General features: G+C 25.3%; 3 protein-coding genes and 1 long non-coding RNA gene across 5 annotated transcripts; 2 read left to right on the forward strand and 2 right to left on the reverse strand.

The window, feature by feature from the left end:
• The first annotated feature begins 100 nt into the window (after nucleotides 1-100).
• On the forward strand, nucleotides 101-12,330 carry LOC123270211. Its single transcript, XM_044736161.1, has 4 exons — nucleotides 101-473; nucleotides 1,446-1,603; nucleotides 11,805-11,892; nucleotides 12,024-12,330. Exons 1-4 carry the CDS (start codon nucleotides 253-255, stop codon nucleotides 12,217-12,219), a joined length of 663 nt encoding a protein of 220 aa, XP_044592096.1. The 5' UTR covers nucleotides 101-252; the 3' UTR covers nucleotides 12,220-12,330.
• On the reverse strand, nucleotides 368-11,911 carry LOC123270212. The gene is made up of 13 exons (XR_006510532.1): nucleotides 11,794-11,911; nucleotides 10,447-10,821; nucleotides 10,032-10,334; nucleotides 9,774-9,971; nucleotides 7,473-7,617; nucleotides 7,330-7,405; nucleotides 5,637-5,760; nucleotides 5,438-5,563; nucleotides 5,121-5,378; nucleotides 4,882-5,000; nucleotides 2,928-3,171; nucleotides 1,452-1,810; nucleotides 368-457 (listed from the first exon to the last, which is right to left on the reverse strand). It is a non-coding gene; the product is annotated as an uncharacterized LOC123270212 (long non-coding RNA).
• A 34-nt stretch (nucleotides 12,331-12,364) lies between the features above and the next one.
• On the reverse strand, nucleotides 12,365-15,510 carry LOC123270210. Of its 2 annotated transcripts, none has more exons than XM_044736158.1 (5): nucleotides 15,393-15,510; nucleotides 14,946-15,120; nucleotides 13,840-14,021; nucleotides 13,658-13,776; nucleotides 12,365-12,630 (listed from the first exon to the last, which is right to left on the reverse strand). In XM_044736158.1, the coding sequence occupies exons 1-5, from the start codon at nucleotides 15,453-15,455 to the stop codon at nucleotides 12,489-12,491; spliced, it is 681 nt and encodes a 226-aa protein (XP_044592093.1). In that variant the 5' UTR covers nucleotides 15,456-15,510; the 3' UTR covers nucleotides 12,365-12,488. The 2 variants fall into 2 exon arrangements, with proteins under 2 accessions (XP_044592093.1, XP_044592095.1); XM_044736160.1 differs by having other exon boundaries at nucleotides 12,366-12,630; nucleotides 14,946-15,108.
• Nucleotides 15,511-15,622: 112 nt separating this feature from the next.
• LOC123270356 (mitochondrial ribonuclease P protein 1 homolog) lies at nucleotides 15,623-22,029 on the forward strand. Its single transcript, XM_044736356.1, has 4 exons — nucleotides 15,623-15,799; nucleotides 15,885-16,335; nucleotides 18,787-19,363; nucleotides 21,690-22,029. The coding sequence occupies exons 2-4, from the start codon at nucleotides 15,905-15,907 to the stop codon at nucleotides 22,005-22,007; spliced, it is 1,326 nt and encodes a 441-aa protein (XP_044592291.1). The 5' UTR covers nucleotides 15,623-15,799; nucleotides 15,885-15,904; the 3' UTR covers nucleotides 22,008-22,029.
• Nucleotides 22,030-22,046: the final 17 nt, after the last annotated feature.

The following is a 22,046-nucleotide window of genomic DNA, read 5'->3' on the forward strand; positions in this document are numbered from 1 at the left end:
GAATTTTTTAATTCGCAAGTTCTAAAAAATTAATTAAAACACACGTCACATGTGATGAAGAGTGGGGACGAGTGTGAAACTTATGGTTTCACCTGTTGCAGTGAAGAGATTGTCAGTCAGAGTACAGCCAGTGTCTGTGTTATAAGTTGCAAGTCTTGAAGTTTCAGTGTTTTCATTTTGTTAAAAATGAATTAATATAGTGACAGAATTTTTTTTTATCTAGTTCAATTGCAGATTTTTTGACAGTTAATAATGCCAGCAGCGTCGTCTATTTACTGGAACTCTATAGATTCTCAAAGATCATCGAGTTCTGGAGACGCTAGTAATGCAAGGCAGTACGTCGATCCTTGGGATCTTGAAAATTATGCTTATTTGAGAAGACACACTGTCACTGCACCGACACATAAATATCAAGTTCCTCAGACTTCTTACAGTCGCATGTCACAGCGCCGGGAACCTGAACATGAATATTGGTGAATTATTATTTTTATTATAAATTTTTAATAATTTTTGGTAGAAAAAATTTTTTTTAATTTTTTTTTTTTAATAAAAAATTGATGAAAAATTAAAAAAAAATTTATTTTTATTTTTTTTTTTTTTAATAAAAAATCGATAAAATTAAAAAAAAAATGTTTTTATATTTTTTTTTTTTTAATAAAAAATTGATGAAATGTAAGTTTAAATTTTAGTAATTTAAAAGATAAAAAATAGTTTTTAATTTTGAGTATTTTTTTTAATAAAAAATTAATGAAAAATTTTTAACATAATGTAAGATGTTAAAAATTTATTTAATAAAAATTAATTTTTATTTTTTAAACAACAAATTAATAAAAAAATTTTTAATGAAATGTAAGATTTTAAAAATTTAATTGATAAAAATTAATTTTTTATTTTAAATGTTTTTTTTTTTAATAAAAAATTAATGAAATGTAAGTTTAAAATTTAATAATTTAATTCATGAAAAATACTTTCAAATTTTGAGTATTTTTTAAAATAAAAAATTTTTTAGTGAAATGTAAGTTAAATTTTAAGAATTTAATTAATAAAAATTAATTTTTATTTTTTAAATAATACATTAATGAAATGTAAGAATTCTAAAATTTAATGGATAAAAATTAATTTTTTATTTTAGGTATATTTTTTAAATAACAAATTTAGAAAAAAAATTATTGAAAAATTAGTTAAAAAAAAAAAATAATATATTTTTAGTAAAATTGTTATTTTTTTTCAATTCAAAAAAATTTACTTTTTTAAAAAATTTACTTTTTTAAAAAATTAAGAAAAATTTAATTTTTTTCTTAAAATTATTAATTAGAAAATATTATTCATTATCTCCGAAAATTTGATAATTAAAAAAAAAATAATTTTTCTAAAAAAAAATGATCACTAAATTTTTTAATAAAATTGAGAATTTAAAAATTCAATTGATAAAAATAAATTTTTAGGTATACAAGAGAATCGTCACGTGAACCAGGATATCATCCTCCAGGATTGGTTGAAGATATATATTTTGGTCAAACAAAGCAGTTGAGTAATTCCCATTATCAACCGATTTATGAAGATGATGCACGTTATGCAGCTCCAGTGTACGCACCGCTCACCGGTAAGTTTATTGGCTCCTCAGTCTCTATTCTTCTCCATAAATTAATTCCCACGAGTAAATTTATTATTATCATGCATTATATATAGATATATAAGTCTCAATAGTGAATCTTTGATTTTATTACTGAGTGAGTAACAACATAATACTACTTAGTAGGCCGCTTGCACCTTGACCGTCGCCTACATGTTAAACCTAGTCATGGGTTGCCTGCAAATTAATATAATAATTAAAGAATTATAAATGAAAAAAATGACAAATAATATTTTATAAATTATTAAATTAAAAAAAAAAATATTCAAACAATTTAAATTGTCTAAAATTAACAATGATAAATGTATCAAAAATTTACAATTGACATTTCTTAAATTATTAAATTAAAAAAAAATTATTCTAAATAATTTAAACTGTGTAGAAGAAATAATATTGAAAATTATTGCTAATAAATTAAAAATTATAAAAAAAAATTGCAACAAAAATTTTTTCAATAATTGAAACGATATAAAATAACAAAAATTCTAACAATCTATGAATAATATTCATAATTACTCTATTATATTCTTCTTTAAATAATTAAACTATAAATTGAAAAGAAAGCTACTTATGTAAAGTGATTTTAATTGATCTAGTTGCAAAATATTAGAATGATTAAATAAAAAAGCGCTTAAATTCCCGCTATGAATTTCCATAAATATCATTTATATTGCAAATGGATCCAGCCTGAGAAAAATTTTTTTACTGCTACAGAGTATTTACCCGCGACAGAACAGTATGTAGGATAATATAATAATAGGTAGCAACAGCATTAATAATGATAATAGTATGATGTATGATACGGATCATATGGGAACCGATCATAGTAGGATTTCTTAACAAGTTAATGGAAAAAATAAAACGTATGAATAAAAATATGATCACGCAAGTCTCTCGCGCTCTTGATTACTTCAATTGGATTGTGATTTGAATTAAAAAGACAATACCGTTTTTTTAGTTTTATGAATAGCAATCTTGTTTGTTTACAAGTCCTGGGAAATATTACATCATAAATTATATCCTGAGGTCAAGATAACAATAAAAGTATTTTTTTTTAAGTAAAGAATGAAAAGTAGGATCCAATTTTTGACCTATTCATTCATAAAATTTTTTTTTTAAATAAAGTTTTACTTTCAACAAATAAAAAGCTTATCGATTAAGATAATTTCTTTGCAAACTAGCTCTAATTTGTCAAAGGTAATAATTTCACATTTTTTTAATTTATTTACTTATTTTATTACCCTGACTGGAACACCTCCGATTCGAGTAAACATATAACAACAACAATATATACCTGGAGACTCGATAGAAAGTTGCAAAGTCCACCTGTTCTGTTGTACGATGTAATCACGTGAGTTTTGTATTATCATCATTTGCTTGGGCGAGTTTCATTTAAAAGTAAACTGCCGGTTTTGAAGGTTACACCAACCGTATCAACTCAGTTTAATCATATCATATTAAGAGTAATATGCTTTCACAAATAATCATAAATCATATATCTATTAAATTTTTATAATGTCCATCCTTGATTTCCATTTCTAAAATAAAAAATTTTTTTTATATTATTTTTTCTTATATTTGACTTAATTTTTAATAAATCGTTATTTAATAGTTAATAATATTTATTGAATATTGAAAAATCCTTTTATCAATAAATATATATAAAAAAAATTACTTTGTCTGGAATTCGAACCCGGGACCTCTGGAAATTTTTTATTGAATTTAACAGGCGAGACCATCTTTTTCTCGCTTTGCTCTCACGGAGTTCAACGGAACTATTTCTGTCGCACTCCCAACAGCAGAGCAATTGCAGTTTCGATTGGTTTCACGAAACGAATGAAATTTTTCAAAAAAACGCTTTGTGGTGAAATAGTTTATTAAATTATCTATTATCTCTAAAAACGTTTTTTCAAAATTTCCATTCGTTTCGCTAAGCCGATTGAAACTGCAATCACTGGTCTCGGCTGTTAAATACTAAAATTTTAGAATTCTAACTGCGAGAACTGTAGCCATCTAGCGGGAATTTTTGAACTAATTTTTCCAATTTATTATATTGTTTATTTTAAATTTCCAAATTTATTTATGAAACTTATAGAAGAAATTAACTGTTAATAAATTGTGTTTAATTAAATTTAAACCATTTGTTATCTGTTAAGGCATTCATGTATAAGACTTAATAGTAGATATAAATTTTTATTTATTAGATTTAATAAGTTTAATCATATAGTGATCTTCCCTCAAAAATTGAAGATTATTTAAAAAAGTTAGCAATTAAAAATTAAATTTTTAACATACAACCTTATAATCAGCATTTTTTTTGGGTAATTATTTACGTGGAGTCAACCTCATTTTGGGCCATAACTAGGTGAAAAATTAACATTTTCAATTTTTTTTTATTCTGTTTGTTTTTACGGCGAATTTATGATAAAAAATGTCGTGAAAGAAAAAAATAAAGATTTCGATAGCTTTTTTGCCTTCAAAAGTTGGAAAAAATTTTGGCTCTTATGTATTTGGATAAAATTTATATTTTATCTTTTTTTGATGTATTTTTTTTTTTAAAGTACATAAAAAAACAAAGAATTTTGAAAGAAAGTTGAATATCACAATTTTTTTTTTAAATTTATAAATTTTTTAAAAATTTTGTTAAAATTGTTGAAATTGTGATAATCAAATTTTTTTTTTAATTGTTCATTTTTTTATGTATTTTTCAAAAAAAAATATATCAATAAAATCAAATAGAAATTTCGTTCAAAAAAATAAAAATTAAAATGGTTGACCCCACTTATAAATATTTACCTTTTTTTGTATTTAAAATTATGATTTTTAAATTATTGAAGTTGGTACCATAATAAATAATTCTTGAAAAAATTCTCTAATCCAGATAGTTTATATAAATACATTAAAACACATACTGTTGACGAATGTTATTAATAAATAATTAGTTATTTATTATTAATTTATTATTATGCTTGATATAATTAAAACTGTTTTAATTAATTTTGCACTCTATTAAAAACAATTACCTTACTACAGTCAAATCAAAAACTAAATTATTTTTACTAATTTTTTAAAATAAATGCCTAAAAAATATTTTAGGTAAATAAATAAAATTATAAATCACTATAGAATTATTGATATACTCTAAAATTTTTTTTAACGCCTCAATAAATTTCATAAAAAGTCAGCGCTTAGACTTCCTTAAAAGTAATGAACGAAATAGAATAAATTTTATAAGAAAAAAAAAATACCTTAAATTCAAAATCATTACGTGATGTTATTTTTCAGCATAACTCAACAAAATAAAACATACGGCAAGATTGTATTCAAATGAGTGCTCTGCAAAAACCCGATTTCTAAAGAAATCTACCTAAAAATAATATAAAAAAATATTTTAAAAATAAAGTATGTATTATAATTCCGTACTACATTGTTTTCTCGAAAAAAACAAGAAAAATTCCCACAATTGTTGGCTGTATTTGCACTTCACCTTAAAGTGTCTCGCTTTCATTGAGAATTAGCGCTGGATCATGCAAAAAATCTCCAATTAAATGTGCACCCTCTAAAAGGGTCTTGAAGAAAGTTAACCAGAGATACTTGTTGCTTTTTCACGGTCGAGTTTTCTCCACACGATATTTATCCATCTAAGTTGAAGATAAAATTAAAAGACTTGGATCGGTTCCAATGACCCGGCATCAAGTGTAAAAGGAAGTGAATGCTTCCGTTGATTATGTATTCCTTTCGATCGCTAAAACATGAATAATAAAATACGCTATCTTTTGTACTTACAACTTATCTTACACTTACTACTTATTTCTTCTTGACAGCAGACTTATCTCACGCGATTCAGATTAGATTTTCAAGGAAGAAATGTTGTCTATTTGACCAATCAGAGTGGTGGAGTAATCAATATTCCATAAAACAACTTTCGATCTGTAATAAAAATAAGCAATAATATTTTTATGTTTTATGAATAACAGATGAAGAAATGTGCGTGATAACTTACCATGCTTTCTTCATCAATCAATCTTTTAATCTCTTTATTATCATTAACATTGTAATTTATGTTATTGTTTTTCTTCTTATTGAATGCTTGAGGTATTTTTTTAGAGCAAATTTTTGTTCCTAGTCTTGAAAAAAAAAAAAAAATATTAATCTGAAAATAATAAAATTGCATAGAACGTTATTTATTCTGCATAAAAAACAATGAATTAATATCTCAGGCTATTATAATACCGTATGGACCGTTCACTTTCACAGGAATTGGAATTAAAATAGAATTGTCCATAAAGACATTAATAAAAATTCATGATAAATATTAACTAGCGCATTACATGTGTAAATTCCTATGCCCGGAAGGTTTCAATTTATACTTTCATAAAAGTTATGGATTTTATTAATAAATAAAAAAAAAAATAAGTTTCTTACCAATAAATTATATTGTAAGTATCAATAAAACCTCTTATGAAAAATTAATAATAATAATATGCAAAATGATTGATATTATTAAGAGAATAGACAAAATTTTGTGACTAGTGTTTTTATATGATAAAATGGGTTTTTATGGTTAAATTTGGTATCGTTGGAAAAGTCTTGACCAGGATTTGTGCCTTTTCATGGTTTTGCATTATTCTCACCAATAGTCAATTTACGATGATAAGTATTTAGGATGGATTCGAAAATATCTCTAGATACATAATTAAGAAATGACTTTGTATCTTGTGATCTATTGAAATTTTTTAAGATATAAGCTCGTCCCGATGTGACACTCACCGAGAGCTTTCATTTGAGTACCCACATCAAATTTTCATATATTTTATATATTATATATATTTCACAAATATCAAATATCTAAAATATATAAAAAATGCCATGAGGGTATTCAAATGAAAGGCCTCGATAAGTGTAACATCGAGATGAGCTTATATCTTTGAAAATATCAATAATTAAGAAATGACCTTGTATCTTGTGAACTATTGACATTTTTTAAGATATTAACTCATCCCGATGTTACACTCATCAAGACCTTTCATTTAAGTACCCACATCATTTTTTCATATATTTATATATATTATATATATGTATATATGAAAAATATATCAAAATGCGTGTGGGTACTCAAATGAAAGCTCTTGATGAGTGCAACGTCGGGATGAGCTTATATCTTAAAAAACGTTAATAGTTAAGAAAGTACAGTGCAATTTTACAAAATTCATTATTTAATAAAGCAAAATTTTATTTATTCAAGTTCACAAGTCACGGCAGTTACATAGTGACTGCAAGGTTGCTAGTATTATTAATTAAGTAAATAAAATATAAAATAAGAGAAATTTATTGATCTCAAGAAGAGAAAGGTTAAAAAAAATAAATGTCACTAATGACCGCGTGATTCTCAATTTCACTTTTCTTAAATATAAATCGATTTGCGACTTGTTCTTCTTCAATTATTTAACACAACTTAGTAACCACTTTCTTATTAAAATGAAAGTGTAATTTATTTAATTAATCATCTGTTATTATTTACGAATGACAAGTGGTTAATTTTTAATTATCAGTTTTACAGCGGGAATAAATTATTCACCTGTAATAAAAAATGTTTTTATTAAAAGTGAAATTTATATATTTATTTATATATTTATTGGTACGAATTAATAATCGGGAAGAAATAGGTAAAGTTATTCAGTTGTTCAAAAGCTTACTCGTAATTACTAAGTTTCAGTACGTAGAAATTACGTATTTATGTGGGTGGAGGACTTGTTAGCAGAAGCAGCCGAGCTGAAATAAATATAAAATAAAATAAAATAATAATAATAAACGTATAGTATAGTAGTCTACACCTTACCAGTGACAGGATGGGCTTTTTAGCAAGGTCTGATTTCTATCTCCAAGACTTTCCTCTAACGTTCCACGACCTTCATTTTTATTTGTCTTTTTTAATTACATAATTAACAATAAAATTAGTTTTTTCTTCTTAACCCCAAGTGATTCTAAAATAAATAAAAGTTTAAAAAATCAAACTAAAAAGTAGAAAATAATTTTTTATAGGTTTAAAATAAGAGAGTGATTAATAAAAAAATTTATTTTATTGTAAAAAAGCATGGGGTGCTTTTTAAGATATTTTAAAAATTACTCAACTTTAACCAATACCTATCAATAAAATATTTACAAAAATTGACATCAAACACCCCTTGTTTTTTTTCGACATAATCAATTTTTTTGTTGATCAATTTTATTTTAAACTCACTGAAAATTATTTTCTACTTTTAAGTTTGCTATTTTATAAAACCTTTTTAACTTTTTAAAACAATTGTTTATTTAGTAATTTTTAGTCCGATTGATTAATATTAATTAATGATATAACATCATTTTTCAATACTAACAGTAATAATAATAAAAAATATAATTGATATTAATGAATAAGATTAATATCAGAATTTATTGATATTGTTAATATAAAACAATGAGAGTAACATTAATTGATGATATTAATATTTATTAATAATACTGATTTTTATCAATATTGCTGATAAAATTTTTAAATTAGTATTAATTAATAAAATTAATATAAATTAAAAATTTGAATATTTATCAATAATATTGAAATTAATTAATCATAACTAAATTAATGAATTATAATATTGATACGTAATATCAACATTAATTATTAATATTTTCAATATTAATGAATTAATATTATAATATATATATTATTAATTAATATATATATATATATTATTAATATTTTCAATATTAATGATTAATACTAATAAATCAGATTAATATCAATTCATAATATAAGGATTAATTAATATTGTTAATATTAATATTAATCAATATGATTGACATTAATGAATAAGATTAATATCAAGATTAATTGATATTGATAAGATACAACAATGAGAGTAACATTAATTAATATTAACCATGATTAATAATACTGATATTTATCAATATTGCTCATAAAATTTTTAAATTAATATTAATTAATAAAATTGATATAAATTAAAAATTTGAATATTATTCAATGATATTAACATTAATTGATCATAATCAAATTGATGAATTATAATATTAACCCGTTGAGGACACATGGGGTCCAGTGGACCCCAGGCGAACTTTGAGGCAATTTTAAATTTAGAAGGAAATTTATAAATGAGTCTTAATGTGCAATCTGTTATCGGTTGAAATCTACGCAATAAGTTGTGATACGTCACAAAGGTCTCCATGCTGTTAGCCTCATTTTAAGCGACTGACCGAAATTCGTAACTTCAAACTTCAGAATCAATATATTTCTTTCAAACTTCATTGAATATTAATTTTTTTTCTTTAAAATATATTGTTTTCCGAATAAAATGGCGTCGATTTTTTTTATAAATAAAGTTTAGTTTTTTTTTCTAAACGATTTTTTAGTATTTTTAAATTATTAGAAATTAAAAATAGTTAATAGATATTTAGAGGGAATGTTATATTAAAGTTTGGTGCCAATTATAAGTCAATACATCACATAGGAAATGAATTAGAACTGATTTGCTGAGTGGGGTCTACTGGACCCCGTGTGTCCTCAACGTAATTTTTTCGATGTGTGTCCTCAACCGGTTAATGCATAAAATCAACATTAATTATTAACATTTTTAAAATGAAATAAATATATAAATTAATTAATAAATATTGTTAATATTATGATTAATAAATCAGATTAATATCAATTAATAATATCAAGATTAATAAATATTGATAATATTAAACAATGAGAGTAATATTAATTGATTATATAATATATATTAAACCAATATCTGTTAATAAAATATTTACAACAATTGACATCAAGCGCCCTACGATTTTTACAACAAAATCCATTTTTTTCGTTAATCGCTTTCATTTTAAACTTACTGAAAATTATTTTCTACTTTCAAGTTTACTTTTTTATAAAACCTTTTCAAGTTTTTAAAACAATTATTTATTTTGTAGTTTTAGTTCAATTGACCGTTAAATCATGTAATTTACTTTTTAAAACTATAATTGTTTTAAAATAGTAAAACTTAAGAATCGTCCCTGGTTGATCCTACCATTAGTCATATGCTTGTCTCAAAGATTAACCTATAAATGCGTGAGTACACCCTTTTATACTTAGCGCAAACACTACCGTGTCTCCGAATATAAAAAACCGGAAATCCTGTTGATCCTGGTCAGGATAATAGGACAAACTTATTAAGTAATTCTATTGTCACCGGTCCTTGATAAGTGTGCAAAATTTTTATTTAATCCAACATTTTTAAGTCACCGAAAATCGAGTTCAAAGATCCCTTTACACACAGATAGATACATGGATACGCAGACGAAGCTAAAAAAAAATTTATTATATAATTAAGCAATTATTAGATTTATTACGTTCAAAAAACACCTTTAGGCAATAGAAACATTTTTGCAACCGCCATCTTATAAGGCGTGAGTACGATGCAGAAAAGTCAACCAACTTATTACTAAGGATTGCATTGACCTAGTATTATCTCATAAATATTTTTTTAATCTTATTACGTCGAGCTAAATCAATAACGTTTGATTTTTTATTCAAGCAATACACATTGCGCAAAAATTATTATGCTTGAAAGTACTCCAGGTTTTCTTGAGAACTTATATAGACGCATCACGCCGTAGGTTAAACATGGCAACTTCCGGAAAATCTATAATTACATGACAGCATAGCCTAAAACGACATAATATAATATAAGAATAATGATAAAATTTGGGTCATTTATAATAATTAATAATTATTAATTCTTTGTTGCTAAAATTCATTAATTTTAGTCTTAATTCACTGATCTAGATAATAATGCGGTGTAAATACAAAAGCATTTGTAAAGAATTTGAGTCTCGCCGGAGGCTACTACCGTCAACATTCTTCACACGCAACATAACTTACTTTTATCTTTAGACTGTAGATAGTATTTCTTCGGGGCATTTATAAGGAACTACATACTTTTAGACACTAAATTGCGATATTTTTTCAGTAGTAAAAAAGTATTTGCCAAATAGAGAAAGTTAAATCTTTTGATGCGTAGAGACATACGTTTACTTGGCATCCTAATTGAATTTATAATTTACTAGCATTCCTCGCATACTACTGATATTTATTTATTTATTTATTTAAGTTTTTATTTCTTCATAACTATAATTTTATTGGCGTCATAAATCTGTAAAATAAAGAACAAGAATATAACTACACAGAAAAAAAGGTTCACTTGGGCCAAAAAAAAATTTTTTTGACACAAAAAATTTCACTTATTCCAACAAAATTAATTCTCTTGCTTTAAGAAATACGTATCTTGATCCAAGAAAATTTATTTAAGTCAAGAAAATTTTCTTCTTTTGAGAAAATTCAGCCTCTTGCTCCAAAAAATTTAGTTCTTGATAGAAGTAAATTTTTTTGTCTTGAGAAAATTTCTCTCTTGCTCCAAAAAATTAAATATAAAGATAGAAGTAAATTTTTATTGATTAACATGTCAAATGGGAAGATCAAATAATATTGAATCATTTTTTTTCATTCAATATGTATATAATTGCACGCTAAAATAATATAAAATGGATATCAAATATTCAAGAGAAAAATTTTCTCAACGTGAGAAAATTTTTTTCTCAGCTGAAGTAGGTGGCGCTGCTTCCCTAAAGTATCTAAAAATCTTGATCAAACATAAAAATTTATTGTATCAAGTATTTATGATAATTTGAATTAAGAAAAAAATGACTTCCACCAAGAATAGAATTTCAAGAAAAATTTTTACTTTGGCCAACACAACTTCGGTCTTCCGAAGGCACCCGAAAATTTTCTTGAGCCTAGAATTTTGTTTTCCAGTTAAGAAATTTTTCTGTCTGTGTACAAGGTCTTTATCAATTTCCCTCTATTTTTTATAATTGAGCCAGAATTTCGATTTCAAATTTTAATTAGATTGTTTCTAATTAGATCACATGTTTAGAAAGTTTAAAATTGAAATTTTGGACAATATTGAAGATTTGTACAAGTCATAAGAAACTTTTTTTCAGTCAAGAAATTTTTCTTTATGTGTAAAAAGAAGAAATGATAATTTATAAGAAATTTTTGAATAAGAAAGTAAAATTGGATTATTTATGTAAATTAAAAGTTTATACAAGACTATTAAATAACTCACTGATGTTACAGACCTCGAACAAGCAAAACAATTCGAGGATCGACGGCTGAAGGAGGTGTTGAGACGCAAAAAACTTTCACGTACTAGTATACATGGAAGGCAAGTCAATTGGTTTGATTAATGATCTTGAATATTAATAACTCTTAACTTCTTTGTCGCTGAACATTATTCAGTGATTTTATTGTTGTGAAGAACTCTTCATTGATTTATTTTGTTGTTCTTGATTTCAGAGAAGAATATATTTATCACAGTACGTCAAACCGACGTGATTCTGTAGATATAAAACCCAAGCCAGCGGCGCGCTCCGAAGAAAATTGCTATTTCGAAGTTATTCAACCGTCTAACATCGGACTCAGCAATTACGGGCACCTGAAAATTGATTATACTAACAGTTGGAACTCATTACATCGCAAGATGACTAAATAAACCGTTTTTAAATGTGTAATTAAATACTAACAGCCTTTTGTATTTTTTTAATTTATATTAATGCTCACACTTAAATTTAAAAACAACTTTTGTTATTTAAACATAAATATCAATTGTATATAATTTTTATTTTGTAACTAGTTTTTACTTTAACATTATTTAAACGGTATGGACCAAAGTTTAAAATTACTAAACTTTTTTTGATAATTGCTAATAACTTTTGTTAAAAATAAACTATTTTTTTAATAAATGCTTATCAAATAAAGATATTAAGAATCATCACTTAAAGTATCTATATCAATGTCTAAAATATTCTCATCATCTGGAGTGTACAATCTCCGTTTTTTCTTCACCGCAATCTCTTCGTTATTTTTAATTGACTGAGACACTTCAACATCGAGACTCGGCCAACTGAAATAAATTAATAAGCGAATTTACTATTGAAACTAAAATTAAAAAAAAATGGTGTATGTACTTATGTACACGCGTCAGAAGTTATACTTCTTTGGCATAAGAAAAAAAATTTTTAAATTTTAAATTTTAAAGAAAAAAAAAATACAAAAATGATCGAAGAAAAATTTTTTAAATAATCACAAAGGTTTTATTATAATAAAAATTTAGCTATACTGAATAAATATAAAATTATTAATTACTTGAATTAAAAGACTTAAAACTATTGTAGTACAAAACTAGACTTTGTTTCCAATAAAATTCCGGAAAATTATTAAAATGGTATATAATATAAATTTTAAAAAATATGGATAGAATTAACTATATTCGAAAACAAAATGATTAAGTGTGTATTAAAAAATTATGAAGTCAATAAAAAGATACCTAAATATAATAGGTACTACAATATTTATATTTTAGTTCAAATATTTTAATTCATGAAATTATTATTATTATTTTTGATAAAATATTAATTAAAAAGAAATTATTACCAAGTTAAATAAAAACTAAAATATTTAATTAACCATTTTTTGGAATTGATTATTAATATGAATAATATATTTCATATTAAATGGTATTCTTTCGAATTTGGATACTTTGCGACTAGCCTGTATATGATTTAACTTAGTCAGTAAAAGAAATATTTTTAATTATATTTGATTGCCAACTTCATTATGTCGCTTTTTTGGGACATCAATTAGTTTATTATCAATTATCAATCACTAAATTTTTTTTTTTCTTGTTTTGTTTTTCTCTTCTTTCAAATTTTTTTAAACTTCTTAAATTTCTTAAATCTTCTCTTTACAGATGATATTTATTGTATATAAACATTACTAAACATTCTACACATGAATATGTAACATGTTGTTGTAAATTGCGGAGGGCTTTTCTTTATAAATAAATAAATAATAAATAATAATGCGAGCGCAGCTCACAAATTTCACTCTCGTCCAAACGCGCCAAAAAAAGTATAACTTCAAAAACTTACTTGAATGCTTGAACTGTCGATTTTTTGGCCTTTGGTTTCTTCAGAGGCTTAAAAGGAGCTTGGAACGCCGGATGATCCAAATTTGAATTTTTCTTTGCTTGTACCGTCAATTTGTCAATCTGCAAGTAAAAGTTTATTACTATCCTAACTCTGAAACTAGTTAAGTTCTGTTTAACAATTACTGATTTCTTCTGAGACTCTATAGTGAGTTGTAATCGCCTTATTTCTCCCTCGTAATTTGTCTTTAAATTCTCCAGTTGACTTTCGTGAGCTTTAGTCAAATTATCTATTTCTTCTCGACGCTTTTCTTCAGTCAACGAATTTTCACACTGAGTTATCTCTATTTCGTCCTCCAGCAGGCGAACTATCAAAGTATAAATTAAGGTCAGTAATGATTTCTGTTTAAAAATATGGTAATTATTTACAATTGGGCCATAACTAAGTGAAAAATTAACATTTTTTGAAATTTTTTTTATTCTGCTTATTTTTACGGCGCATTTGAAATAAAAAATGTCGTGAAAGGAAAAAATAAAGATTTCGATAGCTTTTTTGAATTTAAAAGTTGAAAAAAATTTTTGCTTTTGTTTTTGGATAAAATTTCTATTTTATCTTTTTTTGATATATTTTTTTTTTGAAAAATACATAAAAAACAAACAATTCAAGTAAAAAAAAATTGATCAATTTGATCAAAAAAAAAAAAAAAAAAAAAAAATTAACATGGCCCAGCATGAGTTGACCGCACTTGTAGATAATTACTAAAAGTATTAATTGAAAATAATTAAAAAAAATGAAATTTTAATTCTTTTCAATTATTTCAATTTTTATGTATGCATATATAGATATTAAAGTTAGCAGTCACTTGATTATTTTTTAGTTTCTTTTATAACAAATAAATTGTTCCGAAAAATTATTTTTAAAAAATTACATTTTTAATTTTTTAAAATTTTCACATGTCAATTTTTTATTATAATTTTTTTTGCCATAATTTGTTTGTCAAAAAAATTAAAAAAAAATTATCAAATCTTATCTGCTAAATAAATTTTAAATTCGTTTCAATCAGTTTTTTTAATCAGGTTTAATAAATGACATTAAAATTAGCAGACATTTCATCATATTTGGATTTTATTTAACAAATAAATTATTTTTAACTAATTTAATTTATCTTTTTTAACAATTGTTAGATACTTGCAGAATTTTTTATCATAAAATACTAAAAAATTTTAAAATGTCTCTCAATTTCAAAAATATTAAAATTATGATTAATATTAAATAAAATGATTGTTATTACTTCTAGTTTTTTGTTCTTTTATCTTCTTTTTGGCATACTCAAGAAAATTTTCGACTTGTGGTATTAATATATCCAATTGTTTCTGGGCTCTATTAGAAGCCATAATCAGCGAATTGTTTATTTCTTCTCGAGCAGTAAGACTCTTCTTTAATACCTGATGATCCTGAAAAATAACCTTAAAATTTTATTTGGAACAAAATTTCAATGACAGTTTAAAATTGTTCTAAAAAAATTAATAAATCAGCTGTTAATAAATTAATGAATAAATAAGTAAATTAAATATTGAAAATTAAATAATTCTTAAAAACCTATACTACAATTAAAACTATTTTTAAAAACCGCTACTATAATTAAAATAATTTTTGACAGTTTTTTGTTGACAAAAAAAAATTATTTGATGCAAACTTCAGTTTGTTAAAAAATTAATTATTAAAAAAAAACAATTACAGCAGTTAGGTCGAGAAATTGATCAATAATGTTCTGCAAATCAGGCCGTAGTTTATTATTCATTATTTTAAAAATTACTTCGATTTATTTAATTGTCAAATTTTTTATTTAAAAAAATGGCTTCTTTAATTTTCTCTAAAAAAAATTTTTTTTTTAAATTAAAAAATTTCCCAAGCGCCCTCTTCATTTTTAAATTACCGCTCGACGCGCATGCGCGAGATAAATAATTCTAGAGTGAAACCGTGATAATTACTGCTTATAGTGATTGCGATAAAATTTTTTTAGCAAAAAAATAACGAAATAAAAATAATAAAGAAGAAATAATTGACTGTTTATAATTATTTGACTTTGGTATGGACAATTAGTGTCACATGTAATTAATTAAATAAATGACACGGTGTAAAAATGTATGTATAAATTTTTAGCATGAAAGCATTATTAACCTAACAATGAAAGATCCCACGTGAGTTTAACTTTATAATTTATTTTCAGAGTAAATTTAATTATTCAAGATGTACAGCAGAGTTTTGCGTAATTTATTGACTGTCAGTCGGAAATATTCTGGCACGAAAATAAATAATCAATTTAAAACAAAATTTTATTCTCGAGGAAAAAATAATTTCATTCGTTCATGCTACTCATCAGCGGCTGCGGCAAACAGTCAGAATGTTGATACTCCAACCAAGCCAAAGCAACCGGATAGAACTTGTATAGACGAAGAGTTGCTGGAGGAAGAAGGAGATTCATGGAGTTTGAAGAACAAGCATGAAAAAGCTAAAGATCGGCTGGAGAAAATGTTACAGGAGCCTGAGATGCTGCGACTGTATAAAGTACTTCAGATAGAGGTTGAAGTAATGAGACAGAGTGGTGATGATGTTCCCGAGAATCTGAAGGACCGTGATTGGGTCGAACTTTTGTTAATGAATTCTCAGGCCAAAAGAAAGTAAGTTGTTATTGTTAAATATTATTTATTTATTTATTTACTAGCAATCTCGCAGTCACTATGTGACTTCCGTGACTTTTGAACTATAAATAAATAAAATTTTGCTTCATTAAATAATGATTTTTGTTAAATTGCACTGTATTTTCTTAAATATTGACGTTTTTAAAGATATAAGCTCATCCCGATGTTACACTCGTCAAGAGCTTTCATTTGAGTACCCACATGCATTTTGATATATTTTTCATACATACATATATATATAAATATATGAAAAATTGATGTGGGTACTCAAATGAAAGGTCTCGATGAGTGTAACATTGGAATGAGCTTATATCTTTAAAAATGTCAATATTTCACAAGATACATGGTCATTTCTTAATTATTGACATTTTCAAAGATATAAGCTCATCCCGATGTTACACTCATTGAGACCTTTCATTTGAATACCCACATGGCATTTTTTATGTATTTTATATACAGAGTGTCCCAGAAGTAACGGACGCCATTGTAGCATCTGATAAACAAAATAATTCTGAGACGAAAAGTCCTTAGCCATTTTTTAATCAGACGCATAGATAATTAATTATTAATTAAAATAACGTCCTTTTATGCGTTAGAGAGAGAGCACTAGTGTCAAGTCAAGTGCGTTCCAACGAAGACGCTTGCACGTGTGAATGTGTAAGTAAATATGTGTGACTACGTTAGCTATAGAAACTAGTTAGTCATACAGTTAGTTGTGTCTTTGTTTGGCACATATTTTACTGGACACTGGCGCTCTCTCTCTCTAACAAATAACGAGACGTTATTTTTAATTAATAATTAATGATCTATGCGGTTAATTGAAAAATGGCTTAGGACTTTTCGTCTCAGAATTATTTTTTTCATCAGATGCTACAATGGCGTCTGTGACTTTTGGGACACCCTGTAAATGGTATTTATGAAATATATAAAATATATAAAAAATTGATGTGGGTACTCCTCAAATGAAAGGTCTCGATGAGTGTAACATCGGAATGAGCTTATATCTTTAAAAATGTCAATCTTTTACAAGATACAAGGTCATTTCTTAATTATTGACATTTTTAAAGATGTAAGCTCATCCCGATGGTACGCTCATCAAGAGCTTTCATTTGAGTACCCACATGCATCTTGATATATTTTTCATATATACATATATATATATATATATATATATATATATATATATATATATATATATATAATATATAATATATATATACATAAGAAAAATTGATGTGGGTATTCAAATGAAAGCTTTCGATGAGTGTAACATCGGAATGAGCTTATATCTTTGTCAGCTTATATCTTTGTCAATAACTTACAAGATACAAGGTTATTTCTTAATTACGTATCTAGAGACAGAGCATTTTCGAATGCAGCTAAGTACTTATCATAATAAATTGACTATCGGTGAGAATGATATGAAACCTTGAAAAGGCACTAATTCAAGTCAAGACCTTTGCAATGACACTAAATTTCACTAAAAAAACCGATTTTATCATATGACTATCCTGGACACAAAATTATTCTTATTCTTCTAATAATATAGATATACTTATACGCCAATCGGCTTTATACATAGTGCTAATACAAAATTTTGAGAGAAATTAATATAAAAAAATTATAATAGAAAAAAGACTAATATACAAAAGAAAAAGTATTGCGAAATTATGTTACAAACTTGCTTTTAATTTAGCTAAGAATGTTATGAATCATTTTTTTATCGAAATAAAATTTAATGACACTGAAATTAACAGACACTTGGAAATTTTTATTATACTGAAATTGAGTTAATACTAAAGTTAACCGACGTTTTTAATTTTTTTATTTTTTTTTTCAATAATTAAATTTTTCTTTTTCAATAACTAAATTAGAACAAAAAAATATTTTTTAAAAAGTGCACTTACAGTTTTTCAAGTTTTTTACAAATGAAATATTTTTTTTAATTTTTTTGTAATAATTTTTTCAATAAAAAAAATTCTAAAAATTTTTAGATGTCGGCTAACTTAATTTTCACGAAATTGAGAGACATTTGTAGCAAGAAATTGTAGCAAGAAAAATTTATTTTAAAAATTCCATCTTTAGAAGCTCTAAAAAATTATAAATGCAATTTTTTAAAAATAGTTCATTATTAGAAAAAAATTAAAAATTGTCAAGTGTCTTCTAATTTCAATCTCATAAATTTTATTATTTTTCTTGATAAATAAATTAAAAGATAGGATTTATAATTTGTTATAGCTTTTGAAGGCAAAATTTTTTTTTAAAAATCACTCTTGCTATAATTTATTTGTTGAAAAAATTTCAAAAATTATCAAATGTCTCAATTTTATTATCATTAAATTTTTTTACATATTAAAATATCATAATAGAATTTGAGTTTATTACAAATGTTAATTTTTTATCTAATTAAACATTAAAAAAAAATTTCAGACGTTATTTGAATTTTTTATTCTGCATCGAGAAAAAAGAAGAGAACAAAAGAAATAAGCGCTTAGCAAAGAGCAAGGAAGTCGAAGAATTAAGGCAAGCAGGACTTTTGAGACCCAACGATATTCCTCTCTGGATGCAATACACATTGGGAGGCAATTCATTATTTATGAGGATTCGCGACAGCTCAATGAACACTACAAGCAACTGGTGGTTGCATCGAGCCTCGATGTTTGGTCCCAAGGTGGTTCTCGATTGCGGGTTCGAAGACAAAATGACGCGGCAAGAGATCAGGAATTGTGCCAAGCAGCTGATGTTCGCGTTCGCAGCAAACCGCGAATACACAGAACCTTTTGACTTGCACTTCTGCAACTTGAACAGGTCGAGCTATCTGTTCGAGGAGCTTTACAGCTTTATTCCCACGATGCTCGAACCAGAGTTCCCGATCAACCTTCATGAAAATTCCTACTTGGATTTGTATCCAAGAGATAAGTTGGTTTATTTAACGCCAGACTGCAAGCAGATGATGAGTGACTATGATACTGACGCTGTTTATATTGTTGGAGCTATTGTTGACAAGGTAATTTTTTTTTTTTTCATAAATATTTTTTTTCATGACTCATAATGTCACAATGAATTATAAAGTGCTCTAATAAAAAAAAAAAAAATTTTTTTTATACTAAGAGGTCATTCTGGTTCCGGTGCTCCGAAAAAAAAAACAATTTTCATGATTTTATTACAGTGAAACTATTATAAATATTAGTATAAAATTTATTCGGCTCCACAAATACTCTTAAATAACAAACAAAATACCTAAGGTAAAAAAGTACCCAGTAGTTGAACAGGTTTCAAAATAAAACGTATTTGACCCTACTTTTAATATACAGGGTGTCCCAAAAGTCACGGACGCCATTGTAGCATCTGATGAAAAAAATAATTCTGAGCGTCTGATTAAAAAATGGCTAAGGACTTTTCGTCTCAGAATTATTTTGTTTATCAGATGCTACAATGGCGTCCGTTACTTCTGGGACACTCTGTATAATGATGTAATTATTAGTTCAAATTAATGATTTTCATGAAAATATAAACAATTTTGAATTGATTGAAGCGCAAAATAATGCAGATAATTGAATATTTATATTTTGACAACGTTTTTAAGATTGACTATGAAAGGAGTAGTAGTTGAACTAATAAAATATATGGCGATAGGCACACCAAAAATCTTTAACGTTTGATTGAAATATCAAAAGAATTATAACATATTATTGATTAATATTAAAAATAATACTATGAATATCTAATATGTTCATTTAAAAATGAGAAATATTTGTATTTAATTTTTTAATTACATTTTTTATGAATGACAAAGCAAATTTTCAATTATAAATCAAAAAAACTCAATTCAAAACGTTCAATAATTTTTAACTACACTAATTTTTAGCTATAAAACTTATTTAATTTGCAGTAATTAATACAAATCACAATGCTGATCACTAGCCTATAAACCTATTAGAGATTAGAGTGCTGTTAAAATTATACGGCCCGAGCTTGTTCAAGTTCTGGGTACCGCTTTGAAAATTTCGGGGTATAGTTAGACGCTAAAATTTAATATAAAAATTATAGTTTATATCTTTGCAAAAATTATGTATTATTTAGAAAAGACTTTCATTGGGTGGTACAATTTTTTTTACTTAAAATGATGATGTACCGTTTTTTTAACTGATTGTTCGGTTTACGGTTTAGTACCTTTTTCATGAAAAAATAGCATCTATCGGCTATTCTCGACATGTTAACTTTTAAGTTAACAAAAATATAATTGTTTTGATTTATAATTGAAAAAACTTACAGAAGTCATTTACTGTATTATTAAATAATTATAACATGGGCATATTACTTATAATAAATATACGAATTTTGGATTACAACAATTCGAAAAGTCTGTTCAAGTACTCGTCCCATTTTTATAAGTGTTCAAATACTAGGTACTTTGCCTTATTATTTATTTTTATTTTTTATATGAATAAGTATACAATAGGTAAATGAAATTCCTCCAAAACTTTGGTATAAAGCTGACATACATGATAACTTGATAACGGTTCATCTAAAACAGAAAAACTAAAATTATTTACCTTCAATATAAAAGTAGTTATTGTATCGGCTACGGAGATTATTATTTATTGATAAATAATAAAATGGTGAAAATTAAAAAAAAAAAAATTGAAAATTGAGTCTTTTTTTCACAGTTTTTAATCAAAAAAAAATAGTAAAAATCAAAATTTTGATTTGCTTGTAGCTGATTTAATAGTTATTGTTATGTAAAATGGGTGTTTTAAATTTTATCAAGATCGAGTCAGTGGTTCCGGAGATGCGTAGATTAGTCAGAAAAATATAGGGTAGAAGTGCCGGTTTTGGCCATCTTAGGTCCATTTTTGGCCCTTTGATATTTTAGTTAATTTGTAAAAAATTTAACTATTCAAGTAGAATTTTTATAGAATTTATGAATTAGTACATTTATATGAATTGAATTCATAAAGTCTTACGCTTATAGAAATATTTACTGGCCACACAAACGGTCCTTCTACCCTAGTTCTGAGAAAAACGCGTTTAAAATTTTTTTAATTAAAAAAATAAAAAAAAAAATGAAATCTTTCTTGTCTTTTCAAAAATTTAATTTTTTTCTTCTCAAACATCTCATAAATATTATAAAACAATATAATTATAATGGTCTGATCACTTAAAAATTTTATCACAATATTTTTAGATATTTGTACTTTCGAAAAATGTAAAAAAAAATTTTTTTTTTAAGTTACAAACCAGAATTATCCCTTAAATGAGCATTATGAGTTGTGCTTTTTTGAATTTTCCAAACTTATTTGTAATATTTTTATCAAATAAAAATTCTTCAGGTTTCAGGGAATCCTGTAACTCTTGCGAAAGCGAAAAAAGAAGGCATACGAATGGCTAAATTGCCAATAGACAAATATCTAAACTTCGGCGGTGGATCTAATAAATCTTTGACTATTAACCAAGTGATTGGAATTCTCTGTGACTATTACAACACAGGTGACTGGTATCATGCGTTTCGTTTCGTACCCAGACGTAAATTAACGGAAAGCCGTGAAGTGCAATTGAAAAAGAAACTGAGCTATTACCTAGAAAATAACAAAGATTTTAAAAGTGGAAAAGATTTTGCTATAGAATCTAGAAATAAATTCCGCCGTTAATAATTGTTATATATTAGATAAGATTAAAAATTCATTTAT

The sequence above is a fragment of the Cotesia glomerata genome, linkage group LG8 (genome assembly GCF_020080835.1).
Source record: "Cotesia glomerata isolate CgM1 linkage group LG8, MPM_Cglom_v2.3, whole genome shotgun sequence".
Classification (NCBI taxonomy): domain Eukaryota; kingdom Metazoa; phylum Arthropoda; class Insecta; order Hymenoptera; family Braconidae; genus Cotesia; species Cotesia glomerata.